Source organism: Mercenaria mercenaria, chromosome 11 (genome assembly GCF_021730395.1).
Source record: "Mercenaria mercenaria strain notata chromosome 11, MADL_Memer_1, whole genome shotgun sequence".
NCBI lineage: Eukaryota > Metazoa > Mollusca > Bivalvia > Venerida > Veneridae > Mercenaria > Mercenaria mercenaria.
In genome coordinates, this window is record NC_069371.1 from 67,547,940 (window position 1) to 67,565,155 (window position 17,216).

Consider the following 17,216-nt stretch of genomic DNA (forward strand, 5'->3'; position numbering starts at 1 on the left):
TGCGTTGTTCGGCTGAAACGTATAGTTCCCGGAAAAGATCTAAAATGGTTTATTTTGGGGATTTTTGTTTTATTTATAAATTCAACACAATGTGCAATATTTCCAGTTTTTGAAAATGATTGAAATTCAACTTTATTTAAGAAAAAGTTTCGATCTTTCAGTAATATTTTTTCAGCGGATGCTTACAAATTTTAAGTGAAACGGCTTTCTTGTCCAAGGGAGGTGTGTTTAAAACGAAAACTTTTCATTACACATTGCGTTATTCTTTAAATGTGAAGGATCGGTAAAGATTAAGGAGATCGGACAGTGAAAAAACTATACTAAATGGGTATCTCTAACCATGAATAAGGAGCATACATATTTCAGTAAGGAAAACTCAGGTAAAAAAAACAATCATATATTTATTCCTTTTAAATAAACATGGGGGCGAAATATTTTAGAAAACTGTGCACGTGTTTTGCGATTAGAATGTTTAACGACATTTTCTTGAAAAAAGTAACGTTCGTGTGCACTCTTTTGGCATTTCTTTGATTTGAAAATAAATATTTTATAGCATTTTAGGTTGCATACGATACCAAAATTTTGCACCAAAAATGTTCACTCATTTTCTTCCAAAGCACCGTGGAGATGGGGTTCAGCGTAGCTTTTATGCTCGCAAGTTTACCTACAGATATATCTTTTCAACTTTTATCATACATTATTGTGTCCTTGCATTTCGAAGGCTGTTTCGAGGGTTCTGATTTTTCACATGAATTTCTAATTTCAATTTGCGGAAATACCTTAAGAACTTTTAATTTAAAAGCAGGCACAGCAGCGTGTCAAACCATTGACATTGTGTATTGCGCAATTAGCTACCCGCATGTACAAGGAAAATGTTATCGGAGTACACAGCTGTTTGGGTCATGAGTAATGTGTAGTGTCGCGGCGTGTCAAAAAGCCAGACAGGGGAATAACGAGGTACCGTATTTAAATGCAAAAAAGACACACTGCATAAATTGGATGCCAAATAATTACGTTTTGGGGGGATTAAACAACACAGAAACATTTACAGCTAGTTTGAACGATGTTTTTAAGTTTTGTAAAAATTTTCATTTTTTATTTTTTTTACCTCAAATAAACGCCCCCTCTTTGGAAAATGTAACGCCCCCGGGGGCGTTAATACGGGAAAATACGTAATTGAAAAATACAGCCTCTATCGCATACACAATGTTTTTCTTTGATTTGACCTAGTGACCTAGTTTTTGAACCGAGATGACCCATTTTCGAACTCGGCCTAGATTTCATCAAGGCAATCATTCTGACCAATATTCATGAAGATCAATTGAAAAATACAGCCTCTATCGCATACACAAGGTTTTTCCTTGATTTGACCTAGTGACCTAGTTTTTGACCCCAGATGACCATTTTCGACTCGGCCTAGATTTCATCAAGGTAATCATTCTGACCAAAATTCATGAAGTCAATTGAAAAATACCGCCTCTATCGATACACAAGGTTTTTCTTTGATTTGACCTAGTGCCCTGTTTTTGACCCCAGATGACCATTTCGAACTCGGCCTAGATTTCATCAAGGCAATCATTCTGACCAGTTTTCCCTGAAGATCAATTGAAAAATACAGCCTATATCGCATACACAAGGTTTTTCTTGATTTGACCTAGTGACCTAATTTTTGACCCGAGATGACCCATTTTCGAATTCAGCTAGATTTCATAAAGGTTATCATCCGACCAATATTCATTGAAGAATAATTGAAAAATACAGCCTATATCGCATACACAATGTTTTTCTTTGATTTGACCCCTAGTGACCTAGTTTTTTTGAACCGAGATGACCCATTTTCGAACTCGGCCTTGATTTCTTTCAAGGCAATCATTTCTGACCAATATTCATGAAGATCAATTGAAAAATACAGCCTCTATCGCATACACAAGGGGGGTTTTCTTTGATTTGACCTAGTGACCTAGTTTTCTGCCCCGAGATGACCATTTCGAACTCGGCCTAGATTTCATCAAGGCAATCATTCTGACCAATATTCAGAAGATCAATTGAAAAAAATAAAAGCCTAGATCGCTTTCACAAGGTTTTCTTTGATTTGACCTAGTGCCCTAGTTTTGACCTGAGATGACCCATTTTCGAATCGGCCTAGATTTTCATCAAGTTTATCATTCTGACCAATATTCATGAAGATTAATTGAAAAATACAGCCTCAATCGCATACATAAGCTAAATGTTGACAGACGACAGACAGACAGACGCCGGACATCAAGCGATCAGAAAAACTCACCTGAGCTTGCTCAGGTGAGCTAAAAAATTGATGTCAGAGTTAAGCACCTTATGTCACATGATGTGGGTGATGAGGTGGAACAACTATTTTAAGTTTGAATCAAATCCATTTAGCATTTGAAATATAGTGAAAATACAACAAAATTAACCTTAAACTAGAGATGCTTTTTAGAAAAGCGCATGTTCCCACAAGTGCCCCCATGAAAAATGTTAGTTTCTCTAGATGTTTTAGACGAGTGGATCCAATTAGATGGCTGGATGAGTGGATCAAATCAGTAATTTCAAGGGGCCATAAATCAAAAGTGCCTGGGCGGATTTGGCTAGTATCTAACTTGGGGAAGGTCTTATGGCCAAACACATTTCGTTCAAGTTTGGTGAAGATCGGATGAGAATGTTGACTTAGAGAGCCCGACAAGAGTAACAGACGGATTTTTTCGGTAATTCAAGGGCAGTAACTCTAAATGCCTGGACCCATAAGGCTAGTTATCGAACTTGGCCGAGGTCTCATGGTCCAACCATTTTGTTCAAGTTTGGTGAAGATCGGATGAGAAATGTTTGATTAAGAGTGCGGACATAGTAAAAAGGCCAATTTTTCGATAATTCAAGGGCCGTAACTCCAAAATGCCTGGACCGATTTGGCTAGTTATCGAACTTGGTCGAGGTCTCATGGTCAAACACATTTTGTTCAAGTTTGGTGAAGATTGGATGAGAAATATTCGAATTAGAGTGCGAACAAGAGTAAAAAGACCGATTTTTGGTAATTCAAGGGCCATAACTCCAAGATGCCTGGACCGATTTGGCTAGTTATTGAACTTGGCCGAGGTCATATGGTCAAACACATTTTGTTCTAGTTTGGTGAAAATCGGATGAGAAATGTTCGACTTAGAGTGCGGACAAGCTTTGTGACAGACACACATACAGACACACACACACACACACACAGACTGGAGTAAATCAATATGTCTCCCACACCACTGTATGGTGGGAGACATAATTCTAAGTAAAAGGGGACATAATTCATGAAAACTTGGGTGTAAGAATTATGCACCTTGTGTCACATGATGTGGGTTATAAGGTCTTAAGCTAGGCTAGGATTTTAGGGAGGTCACTTCTCCCTCAGGTAAGATTAGGGAGAAGTGGAGAGATTTTAGGGAGAAGTGGCGAGATTTTAGGGAAAACGTGGAAAGATTTTAGCACCATGACATGCAAGCTGAAAAAGGAACTAAATATGCTTTATATAACGTTACTATTTTTTATTATTCCCTGTCTTTGTTTACAAAGTCTATTAATTTAAAGTAAATAACAAATTCACTGTAAATGTCAGTGATTCCGTTTTCTTATCATTTTTAACCTTGTGAATCTAATGTGATTAAACTGCAAATTCAAGTTTTTTTTTCATTCTTGCAATGATTGTCCAAACCAAGAAAACCCTTTAAATATGAATACAAATAAAACAAGAGGACCATGATGGTCCTGAATCGCTCATCTCTTCCCACATGATCCAGTTTTGAGTATGACGTCGTTTTTTCTATTATTTGACATAGTGACCTAGTTTTTGAGCTCATGTGACCCAGTTTTGAACTCGACCTAGATAATATCAAGATAAAAATTCTGACCAATTTTCATGAAGATCCATGATTCAAAAATATGGTCTCTAGAGAGGTCACAAGGTTTTTCTATTATTTGACCTATTGACCTAGTTTTTTAAGGCACGTGACCCAGTTTCAAACTTGACCTAGATATCATCAAGGTGAACACTGACCAACTTTCATGAAGATCCATTCAAGGGTATGGCCTCTAGAGAGGTCACAAGGTTTTTCTATTTCAAGACCTACTGACCTAGTTTTTGATCGCAGTTGACCCAGTTTCAAATTTGAACTAGATATCATCAAGATAAACATTCAGACCAACTTTCATACAGATCCCATGAAAAATACGGCCTCTAGAGAGGTCACAACGTTTTTTCATTATTTGACCTACTGACCTACTTTTTGACGGCACGTAACCCACTTTCGAACTTGACCTAGATATCATCAAGATGAACATTCTGACCAATTTTTTTGGAGATCCATTCACAAGTATGGCCTCTAGAGAGGGCACAAGGTTTTTCTATTTTTAGACCTACTGACCTAGTTTTTGATGCACATGACCCTGTTTCGAACTTGACTTAGATATCATCAAGATGAACATTCAGACCAACTTTCATGAAGATCCATAGAAAAATATGGCCTTTAGAGAGGTCACAAGGTTTTTCTATTATTTGACCTACTGACCTAGTTTTTGATGGCACGTGACCCACTTTCGAACTTGACCTAGATATCATCAAGATGAACATTCAGACCAACTTTCATACAGATCCCATGGAAAATATGGCCTCTAGAGAGGTCACAACGTTTTTCTATTATTTGACCTACTGACCTAGTTTTTGAGGGCACGTGACCCACTTTCGAACTTGACTTAGATATCATCAAGGTGAACATTCCAACCAATTTTCATGAAGATTTCATGAAATATATGGCCTCTAGAGAGGTCACAAGGTTTTTCTATTTTTAGACCTACTGACCTAGTTTTTGACCGCAGTTGACCCAGTTTCGAACTTCACCTAGATATCATCAAGGTGAACATTCAGGCCAGCTTTCATACAGATCCCATGAAAAATATGGCCTTTAGAGAGGTCACAAGGTTTTTCTATTATTTGACCTACTGACCTAGTTTTTGACGGCACGTGACCCAGTTTCGAACTTGACCTAGATATCATCAAGGTGAACATTCTGACCAATTTTAATGAAGATCTTATGAAATATATGGCCTCTAGAAAGGTCACAAGGTTTTTCTATTTTTAGACCTACTGACCTAGTTTTTGATCGCACGTGACCCAGTTTCAAACTTGACCTAGATATTATCAAGGTGAACATTCTGACCAATTTTCATGAAGATCTTTGAAATATATGGCCTCTAGAGAGGTCACAAGGTTTTTCTGTTTTTAGACCTCCTGACCTAGTTTTTGAAGGCACATAACCCAGTTTCGAACATGACCTAGATATCATCAAGGAGAACATTCTGACCAATTTTCATGAAGATTTTGTGAAATATATGGCCTCTAGAGAGGTCACAAGGTTTTTCTATTTTTAGACCTACTGACTTAGTTTTTGACGGCACGTGACCCAGTTTCAAACTTGACCTAGATATCATCAAGGTGAACATTCTGACCAATTTTCATGAAGATCCATTGAAAATTATGGCCTCTAGAGAGGTCACAAGGTTTTCCTATTTTTAGACCTACTGACCTAGTTTTTGAAGGCACGTGACCCTGTAGTGTAATGCTCAGGTGTTTTGTATTTTATTTCGGGTATTTCTTTCAGAAGTTTAAGATTTTAAAAATTACAGAAGATGAAAACTGTACATTTCATAAATTGACAAGTCAGACAAGATTTGACAATCTTCAGTAGCTTAAGGCTTGTTGAACTTGTAGGTATCCTTAAGTGATCGGGAAATTAGATAATGTGTCTGCTGTGTTTTCCTGTATAATCCTTTTATAAAACTCAATATACTCTGTGATCAGGGAGGCTGCCAAAGTGCGGGCTACGGGACTTGTTCCCGCTCTCATGAGCTGAAAGTCAATAAGCATATTGATAAAAGCTAGTTTGAAATATATTTATAATTAAGAAATGTTGTTAAATAGATCAGTAAACAGAACTGTTTTAAAGGACTTATTGAACATTGATTATATTCATGAAATTAGACTGAACATTTATAAGTATGTGCATTGCTCTTCGTAGTAAATAAAAATGTTAGAACTGTCCTAATGTGTTGTGTTCAAGACAAGCTTCAGGTACACAGACCACGTGCTACATTACAAGCACTTTTATGGCGCCGCAGACAGGATGTCGGACTTCTACAATGGGTTGTCACGAGATCAATGTGCAAGTACTACCACTACTATGACACGCCGAGAATGATGTGATGCCGCTAACAGTAAGACCTTTATTTTCAGAAATAGTTCTTATAAATACAAGCTTTGTTAGTTCTAAAATCAAGAAGTTTTTATTTTACCTTTTGGAGTTTGAGATGAAATTAAACAAAAATGTACATGACAAATTTTTATATTCAGCTGAGATTCGTAAGGAATCATGGAGAAATTTTATTAGGATACGATTATTTAGCTGAAAAATGCTGAAAATAGCAAAATGATAAAAGAAATGCAAGGGAACCTCAAATGTATATATTTGTATGATATAAAGATCACATTTTTTGTTGTTTATGCATATGTCATTCTGTAAATAGTCATTTTATTGATACAAATGGTGCATTCTTATATTGTAATTGTAAAGGAAAAGCTATGGAAGCTTAAATTCCTTGAAACCATTTTAGTAGTATTAAATGGTGTATCCTCTATAATGTGTCCATTTTCGATATGGATACTGATAATTAAAATTATAGAGATGTTGTGCTTTCGCACAAGTTGAACGTTTAAGTACACGTTTATTTAACGCACTTTTGGTAGCAATTTTATTGACTATTTATTGCTAGTATATAAATTTATCGGAGTACAGTTATATTGATTTGAGTATTTAAAATTAATTATATAGCTGAATTGATATATTTGATTCGTAGCCTCAAGACAGGCTTGTCAACCGCGTCTAGAGAAGACGATGTGTTGTTATATAATATAAAAATCCCTTAAGGTGTAGAGTTGAATGAATACAAATAGGCTCAGGGGTTTGTTGTGAATGTTAAAATCGCCACTATACTAGGTTCAGTATGTAGACTGTTTTTATTGAAAATAACAGTTTGTGGTCATTCATTGGTATAAATATTCAGCTGTTCGTGAAGTAAAAGAGATGTTGTACTCCGTCATTGTTATGCATGTAGAAGCATAACTGATTATTGTCATTAATTTGTGTAAATGTTGATTTCAGTATGTGTTTTATTTGCTTGCAAATTTGTTATTTCTATGTAAGGTGTCATACGGTATAATATTTGACGTTTTGCTAGCGTTTCTTCTCTTGTCTGAGATACTGATTTTATTTCCTATTTTAGACTATAGACTTTAAAGAAATTGATACAAGCTTGTACTTAATATTAAGAACTATGAAGATTAAAAAGGCTTGATAGCTTATGCTCACATGTTCATGCGAATATTCCAGTAACGGATTTAGAAATAAAGACAGTTGTAACACAACATTCGTTAACAGTGACTTTCTACGAAATAACAAGAACTTGGCAATTCAGATTAAACAGTGATAGATAAATGTAACATTCACATTAAAATATGACAGAAAAGGAGAGACATTTCACTGAATTTCTTACTATGAAGTTATTTTACTGAGATTCAGATTAAAACGTAATAAATGGACATGGCATGCACAGTACCATAAATATTAAAATTAACGTAATTATCGAACGACAGGCTGAAGCAATTGAAAGTTTACATGAAATTAATACGCAGAACTTTAGAAAATTTTAGTACACAGAGGAATGAACCACGACTATCGAGTTGGATATGGTACGATGAAGTTTTGGCGATTCAACGATCATGATAACATCTCCTTGAAGGATACCTTTTGACAAAACAACGAACGATGGCAGTGGACTTGTTTAAGAAGCTACGGATTGAGAACCACCGTCTGCTGATTCCATGATCGTTTAACGTCAAACTATGGTCGAATCAATGGTTATGTGCAGTAGATGTCAATTCCGCCAGACAACTGGGAACACCAATGGAAAATTTCTCATTGCATTTGTTTAACTTTATTTCTTTTATCACTTTTTTTTTTAAACAAGTTGATATCTTATCAACTGATTTTTTTTTCATCCTAAATCACATATTCTTAATATAATATTCAAGAATGTTTATTTTAATAGTAAGGAAACTAAAAATATGTTATCGTGCAGAAAAATGTGTTAACATACAAACTAATAAACTTTCGTATATCTGAGTTTCATGCAATGTTAAACAGAATTTTAATTGTGCTTTCTAATTTCAGAATTTGATGTTTTGTACCTATTGATTCAGAATATCCGTGAAAACACAGATATTGAATGGAATCCCTACGCAAACTGGAGCATTCTAAATATGGAGAATGGAAATGACTTTCATTACTACAAATGTGTGACTGTGAATAGGACTATATCAAATAATGAATGCTACGTACACATATGAAATGATGTTTTCTGTGTAACTTTTATGATGAATTCTGCGTTCATAACTTATTTGTATGTTTAAGCTATGTTAATCTATCATATGATTTAATTTCTGAAACCTAAACACGTAGGGATTCCTGTTTATTTGATTTCATTGATGTATGCAAGGGAACGAACAATTAAAGGAACATCTGTCTCCTTGATTGGCGTGCCCTGTTATATTGACACATTATTCAATTCTTCAATATATAACTTAATAGTCCATATTAGTTGGATCGTTTAGACTTCTATAATTTTACTGTTTATTTTGATCATTCAGACATTTCAACCTTTTTTTATTGTCTTTTTTTTCGTGAAGAAAGGAAGGAATTTGTAGTGTAATGCTCAGGTGTTTTGTATTTTATTTCGGGTATTTCTTTCAGAAGTTTAAGATTTTAAAAATTACAGAAGATGAAAACTGTACATTTCATAAATTGACAAGTCAGACAAGATTTGACAATCTTCAGTAGCTTAAGGCTTGTTGAACTTGTAGGTATCCTTAAGTGATCGGGAAATTAGATAATGTGTCTGCTGTGTTTTCCTGTATAATCCTTTATAAACTCAATATACTCTGTGATCAGGGAGGCTGCCAAAGTGCGGGCTACGGGACTTGTTCCCGCTCTCATGAGCTGAAAGTCAATAAGCATATTGTTAAAAGCTAGTTTGAAATATATTTATAATTAAGAAATGTTGTTAAATAGATCAGTAAACAGAACTGTTTTAAAGGACTTATTGAACATTGATTATATTCATGAAATTAGACTGAACATTTATAAGTATGTGCATTGCTCTTCGTAGTAAATAAAAATGTTAGAACTGTCCTAATGTGTTGTGTTCAAGACAAGCTTCAGGTACACAGACCACGTGCTACATTACAACCCAGTTTCGAACTTGACCTAGAATTTACCAAGATGAACATTCTGACCCATTTTCATAAAGATCCCATGAAAAATGTGACCTCTAGAGATGTCAGAAGGAAAAGTTTACGCACGCACGGACGGACGCACGGACGCACAGACGACGGACGACGGACACCGCGCGATCACAAAAGCTCACCTTGTCACTTTGTGACAGGTGAGCTAAAAAGTTAATTCCATATCAGCAAAAAAAAAATAAATCAAGCTCCCAGTGGTAATGCACTCAAAGTCAGTCACTTTAAATAACAAGTATGTGAATGAAATACATGTCAATAGCAGTGACATCACTATGACATCACTATGACATCACACGGAATACACATCTTCTTTGATCTGCTGGTGTCTCTTTGATACGCTGGTGTCCGCACACATTAAAAGAAACAGTTGTCAAACAGGTTTAACCCAGTTTCTGATGGCAGGTGTCAAAAATTTGCGTAAATTTCAGTTTCGTTATTTTAGTCACAGAAAGTGTCAGTGATAATATTATGTTTCTAAACTTTAAGACTGAAGTTTGGGTTTTAAAAAATACGAGTAAATTAAGTGGATTTCAGGAAATTACTGGAGCCAAACACAGTAAGACACTTTCTAATGGTCAAAAAAGAATGTGTAAGCTTATGTAATATAAATCCCTACTACTTTGTTTATCAACAGTCAGTTTACAAAACAAGTGTCACCTTCGCACTTCTCCGTAATCTGAAGTAGGCGGAGCTTAAATTATGCTATCGTGTATTCCAGTCAAGTGTCAACAGGCCGATAGTGGATAACTGGAGGAGTGTGGATGAAAAAATCGGGCGACTTGATTTTCGCTTTGATGTTAGATTAGAGCGACTATTTCGCTCAAGTCGCTCCCTAGCTCAAGCCCTGGAACATCTGTTATAAGTTTGAATCAAATCCATTTAGTAATAACTGAGATAATAGATTTCGCGACGTGACCCGACGCGACAAAACTGACTCCTATATAGACCCCCCCCCAAAAAAAAACATGTTTGGTTGGGGTATAAATATCAATAATGAATATAATTATGTCTTCTGCCTACTGTGCTTATCAGGAAGGCTTCATGTAAACTGTCAGAAAACTGTGCATTCCAGACCAGGACTGGAACATGCTCTGTTAACTGAGCTACAGTGCTGTTACATTCTCGCCCAATTCAGAATGAAATTCTATACCATAAATATGTCTCATGTGTATTCTACTGCAGATATACAGTACTATGCTCGGGTAGGTCAGTAGGAAGAGCAAATGAATGTGAATCAAGAGGATGCAACTTTGATCCCCTGCTAAGGAGTATGTTGTCTGCCGTAACTTGACAGAAGACATGTCTGAAGTCATTCGTCCTCCACTTCAGTATAACATGAAGAAGTTGTCAGCTACTTGCACGTAAGAAGCCAATGCTGGTACAGTGTCAAGAACCACTGGTTTGGTTAACTGATTAACTAAAGCTTACTGTTGAAAAATAATTTTACATCCAGTCAAACCAACATCTTGCTGAGGAAAAGAGGAAACAATCTATATAATGATTTTAACTGAGGTAATTCTGAACTTGATAGTGATTAACTGAAAACACGACCAAGTAGATCAAAAAGAACCATTAACATAAAATACATAATCATATACAACAAGTAACATACCGTATGACCCATCTTTTCAAGAGCAGCTTTAGCTTCATGTACGGCCCTCTCTACACCAGGTATACAGTGAACATTACCATCATATGTATAATATCCTATACGTAATTTTCTGTCTGACTCATATACCTGAAACAGAAACAGAGAATTTCACATGACTTATATTTTGTTTTTGGTATAATGAAATGATCAAAAATGCTAAAATGAAACATTGTAATATCATTATTTTTCAATGACATATTTTCACGGATTTTGTGGTTGCATAAAACCTATCAAATACAAGAGGGTCATTGACCCTAAAACGCTCACCTGTGTACAAAGCTTCAAGTGTGTTTGTATAAGTACAGAGTAAGGATTCTTCTATGTTAGCCCATATTGTAACATGTCACAAACATTTTTTGAATCTAGGGCAATAATTTGACCAATTACGCTAGAAATCACAAATCTGATATCACACGGCAAATATCAAGGCTCTAGCTATTATTGATTCAGTGAAGAAGATTTTCAAAGTTAAACTAGAAAATGCTTTTGTAAAAAAGCGCATGTCTCCCCCAATGCAAAGTCCTATAGGCAAGAAGTCAATAGGGGTCAGGAGCGAAAGTCAAAGAGACACTGATGGTTGGCTGCAATAGGGATCATCTACTTGGCATGTCCAGTCATCCCGCTAAATTTCAACACTCTTGGCCTAGTGGTTCTCAAGCCACTGTTCAGGCTCCTGTGACCTTGACCTTTGATCAAGTGACCTCAAAATAAATAGGGGTCATCTACTCTGCATGTCCAATCATCCTATTAAGTTTCAACATCGTAGGTCAAGTGGTTCTCAAGTTATTTCCAAAAAATGATTTTACATGAACAGGCCACTGTCACCTTGACCTTTAATAGACTGACCCCAAAATCAATAGGGGTCATCTACTCTGCATGTTCAATCATCCTATGAAGTTTCAACATTCTGGGTCAAGTGGTTCTCTAGTTATTGATTGGAAATGGTTTTCAATGTTCAGGCCCCTGTGACCTTGACCTTTGACAGAGTGACCCCAAAATCAATAGGGATCATCTACTCTTCATGACCAATCATCCTATGAAGTTTCAACATTCTGGGTCAATTGGTTCTCTAGTTATTGATTGGAAATGGTTTTCAATGTTCAGGCCCCTGTGACCTTGACCTTTGACGGAGTGACCCCAAAATCAATAGGGGTCATCTACTCTTCATGATCAATCATCCTATGAAGTTTCAACATTCTGGGTCAAGTGATTCTTTAGTTATTGATCGGAAATGGTTTTCAATGTTCAGGCCCCTGTGACCTTGACCTTTGATGTAGTGACCCCAAAATCAATAGGGGTCATCTACTCTTCATGACCAATCATCCAATGAAGTTTCAACATTCTGGGTCAAGTGGTTCTCTAGTTATTGATCGGAAATGGTTTTCCCTGTAAAATTGACCTTAGACGGAGTGACCCCAAAAACAATAGGGGTCGTCTACTCCAGCAGCCCTACAACCCTATGAAGTTTGAATGTTCTAGGTCAAATGGTTCTCCAGTTATTGCTCGGAAATGAAGTGTGACGTACGTACGTACGTACGGACGGACGGACAGGGCAAGAACAATATATCTCCTGGGGGAGACATAATAAAAGCCTGTAGTAAGTACATGTCAGACACAGGGACGTGGCCATTGTTTTTACCTTAGGGCAATAATTTGGACAATTATGGTAGCCAGCCAAATATCAAAAAGTCCTTCATAATATATCTCATTTAGTGATTTGCTCTTGAATAAAATCACTGTTTGTCGTTCTGGTGCGTATTATTATATCACTCGAGCTGTGCCCTCATGATATTATTCTCCACTATGTGAGATCCACAAGCTCATATCCTTATAAAACTTCCACTTTCATTGAAATTCTGATATTTCATAACAAAGAAATTCATAATTTGAATCATTTCACAGTATAAATGTGACATTTTGTTCAGAGCTAATACGTCTAACAGGAATACGTTTAGTGTTTATGAAAAACACAATAAAATCACAAGCAAGGTTGAAGTCAAGCATTAAACTTATTTTAAAATAAAGTAATTAATTCTTATAATTCCAACTGAACAGATCAGAACAGTTAGACCAACTCATTTTATATTTGAGGGGAAGGGGGCAATCATACGATATAGACATAATGAATATCTCATCACCTAGAACCTAGAAATTGACCATTGTTTAGGTCTATTTTGGGTTTAGTGCTATTTTTCAACAGTATTTCAGGTATGTAACAGTGGGGAGCTATCCTAACCAGTGTTCCTGAATTCTGCACCAGCACTAACCTGTTCTCTGCAAGTAACTGCCAACTCCTCCACATGAATCAGAGGTGGAGGATGAATGATTTCAGACACGATGCCTTTTATCAAAATGGAAAATACACACCTTGCCATGAGATGGAACTCCAGACACTGCCATCCTTAGATATGTGCTCTCCCTACTGAGATAAGCAGGTATTAAAGGTGTTCAGGACTGGGTGTGTGTGTTCAGATTTTGCATCTTTTTCAACAATTTTTCAATGATATAAATGACGGTGGCTACTTGTAACAGTGAGCACAATGCCCAACTAGTGCTGCCACACTCGAATATCACGCCCTAGACAAGTGACAAGAATCACAAGATACCCCACCCAGTTACATTATACAGACACCGGACTGACCAGTCCTGGAACTATCCTCTCAGTGCACCAAGCAAGGAAGCTACCAGTACCATTTGTCATGTCTTTGGTACAACGCGGCCAGGGAGTGATCCCACGACCTCCCGCACTTGAAGTGGGCACTCTACCACTAGGCTATCAATGCGGTCTTTTGCTCAGGTTTGAGGCAAATTAAAATTGTTTAATACTGTCGACTCTCATTGGCTCGAACCCGGATCGCTCGAATACCCCCGTTCGCTCAAACTCATCATCTGGTCCCAATCTTATTTCTTATATATTGTTCGACTCCGGATGGCTAGAACACCGACAACTGGAACTCTCGAACTCCCTGTCCAGTCCCTTGAACTTAATTATAATGTAAATCACACCTGATGGGTCGAACCACAAATCCTTTCATGATGCTAACAATTCGCACCTCTATTATTGTGTTACAGCTTTAATCGGTGCGCGTAGTTTTAGTACGTTGTGAAATTAATACTTGTACAGGCCAAACAAATATAATTAGATGCTTTTCCTTCAATTTAATGGTTTAATTAATGAATTGTATGTGTCAAACAAAATCTGAGCAAAGAATGTCTGTATTTTACTTTAAATAGGGCCGATTGCTTACACATTTCACATTCCAAAGTTGAAATATGCAAGTCACACAACTTAGTGAAGGACCCGGCAACTGGGGGACTGCCGGAAAACAAGGAATTAAAAGAAAATTCTGTACATGTGTGTTTGTCATTTATCATTTGTATTTGTTTCATTCTCGTGTATTTGATATTTCTGTGTTTCGAAAATTGTTTAAAATGTACGTTTATGTATTGTATTCTGTGCTGTACATGTTTGTTTTTTTCTGAACGTTTATAGTTTTAGATGCTAGGACGTCAAATGTGCTTTGAAGTTAAATGTGCTCGTCTATCATTTGTATTTGTTTTATAATCATATATTTGTTATTAGATGTTAATATGCATGACAATGTATAAAATTATTTAACAAAAATGATATTTAAGTTTTGTTTTTTATTTCCTCTTTATTAGAACGAAATTTGACAATTTATAATACATTTCTAGCTTAAATATGGGTCAACTATGTCATACACGTCATGTACGTACTTTACGAGAGCTACGTGTATAAACAAAGATGGCCACCATACTGATGGCTTGACCTACGGATCTCTTGCACTTGTTTTCACGGGCCCTTAGAGTTCAAGCCAAAGAGAGTCAACTGTATATATTAAAGGTAAATTAAAGTGGTTTGAGGTAAATTAAGGTGGTTTAAGGTAAACTAAAAAGGTTTCAGGTAAACTTAGTCATTGCATTGTTAAAGACCTACCTCTGTATTAAAAGGTAATGGTGGTACATCAGGATCTAGTTCAAAATGGTAAGGACACAATACTGCCTTCATACCCATAACGACTGTATCAACATCTCTACCCATTGGTCCCGGTGTGGATCTAACTGTAAATTCGGAAAAATAATTAATTTTTAACAATATATATTTGATAAGTAATACACCAAAAGAATATTTATTTCACATGGACTGCAAGAAAAAATAAAAAAAATATCTAAATTCATATGTATCATACACATACATGCCATAATTTTTCAGGATACTTCCGGGATTCTGAGTTAAAATTTCCGGGATTTTTACGCTTTGTCCTGGGCATACCTGACATTGGTATTTGTCTGTTTCGTGCATAAATATCATAAAATTACATGTAGTTTCCTGAGATAAACATTGCTCACTGGCTTATAACTATAAGCATAATTTGCTGCATCTAGCTTTCTAAGGGAGGTAAATACGGGTAATACACATCTATAGTTCAGCACGTGAATTGATAGCGTTCCCAAGGTGAACAGAATTAGGAGACTTACTATATAAGAAAGAATTAACCTGGTCATCGTGATTTAGAATCTAGCTAGGTGTCTCTGTTATAAGTCTTTCATTTCCATTTACAAAAGAAAGAAAAGAAGGAACAAACTAATACAGTTCTTCAGCCACATAATGAAAATCAAAAACAAGAGGACCATAATGGTCCTGAATCGCTCACCTATCCCCATATGACCCAGTGTTGAACTGAGTATGACGTCGTCATTTCTATTATTTGACATAGTGACCTAGTTTTTGAGCACATGTGACCTATATATCATCAAGATAAAAAATTCTGACCAATTTTTATGAAGATCCATTGAAAAATATTACCTCTAGAGAGGTCACAAGGTTTTTCTATTATTTGTTCTAATGACCTAGTTTTTGAAGGCACGTGACCCACTTTTAAACTTGACCTTGATATCATCAAGGTGAACATTCTCACCAATTTTCATGAAGATCTCGTGAAAAATATGGCCCCTAGAGAGGTCACAAGGTTTTTCTATTTTTCAACCTACTGACCTAGTTTTTCACCGCACATGACCCAGTTACGAACTTGACCTAGATATCATCAAGCTGAACATTCTCATTAATTTTCATGAAGATCCATTGAGAAAGATGGCCTCTAGAGACATCAAAAGGTTTTTCTATTTTTAGACCTACTGACCTAGTTTTTGAACGCAGGTGACCCAGTTTCGAACATGACCTAGATATCATCAAGGTGAACATTCTGCCAATTTTCATGAAGATCTCTTGAAAAATGTGGCCTCTAAAGAGGTCACAAGGTTTTTCTATTTTCAGACCTACTGACCTAGTTTTTGACCGCACGTGACCCAGTTTCAAACTTGATCTAGATATCATCAAGGTGAACATTCTGACCAATTTTTATGAAGATCCATCGAGAAATATGACCTCTAGAGAGGTCACAAGGTTTTTCTATTTTTAGACCTACTGACCTAGTTTTTGACCCCACATGACCCAGTTTCGAACTTGACCTAGATATCATCAAGATGAACATTCTGACCAGTTTTCATGAAGATCCATTGAGAAATATGGCCTCTAGAGAGGTCACAAGGTTTTTCTATTTTTAGATCTACTGACCTAGTTTTTGACCCCACGTGACCTAGTTTCGAACTTGACCTAGATATCATCAAGGTGAACATTCTGACCAATATTCATGAAGATCTTTTGAAAAATATGGCCTCCAGAGAAGTCAAAAGGTTTTTCTATTTTTAGATCTACTGACCTAGTTTTTGACCCCACGTGACCCAGTTTCAATCTTGACCGAGATATCATCAAGATGAACATTCTGACCAATTTTCATGAAGATCCATTGAGAAATATGGCCTGTAGAGAGGTCACAAGGTTTTTCTATTTTTAGACCTACTGACCTAGTTTTTGACCCCACGTGACCCAGTTTCGAACTTGACCTAGATATCATCAAGATGAACATTCTGACCAATTTTCATGAAGATCTCAAGAAAAATATGACCTCTAGAGAGGTCACAAGGTTTTTCTATTTTTAGATCTACTGACCTAGTTTTTGACCGCACGTGACCCAGTTTGGAACTTGACCTAGATATCATCAAGATGAACATTCTGACCAACTTTCATAAAGAGTGGTCACAAGCAAAAAGTTTACGCACGGACGCCACGCGATCACAAAAGCT

General features: G+C 36.3%; 1 protein-coding gene across 1 annotated transcript in view; it reads right to left on the reverse strand.

The window, feature by feature from the left end:
* Nucleotides 1-17,216, reverse strand: part of LOC128546812 (vitamin D3 hydroxylase-associated protein-like) — a 53,181-nt gene that overhangs the window by 17,490 nt on the left and 18,475 nt on the right. The window contains exons 9-10 of the mRNA XM_053518166.1: nucleotides 15,010-15,134; nucleotides 11,013-11,138 (exon numbers count right to left, since the gene is read on the reverse strand). Coding sequence (XP_053374141.1) covers nucleotides 11,013-11,138; nucleotides 15,010-15,134 — 251 coding nt within the window. The remainder of the gene's footprint in view (nucleotides 1-11,012; nucleotides 11,139-15,009; nucleotides 15,135-17,216) is intronic.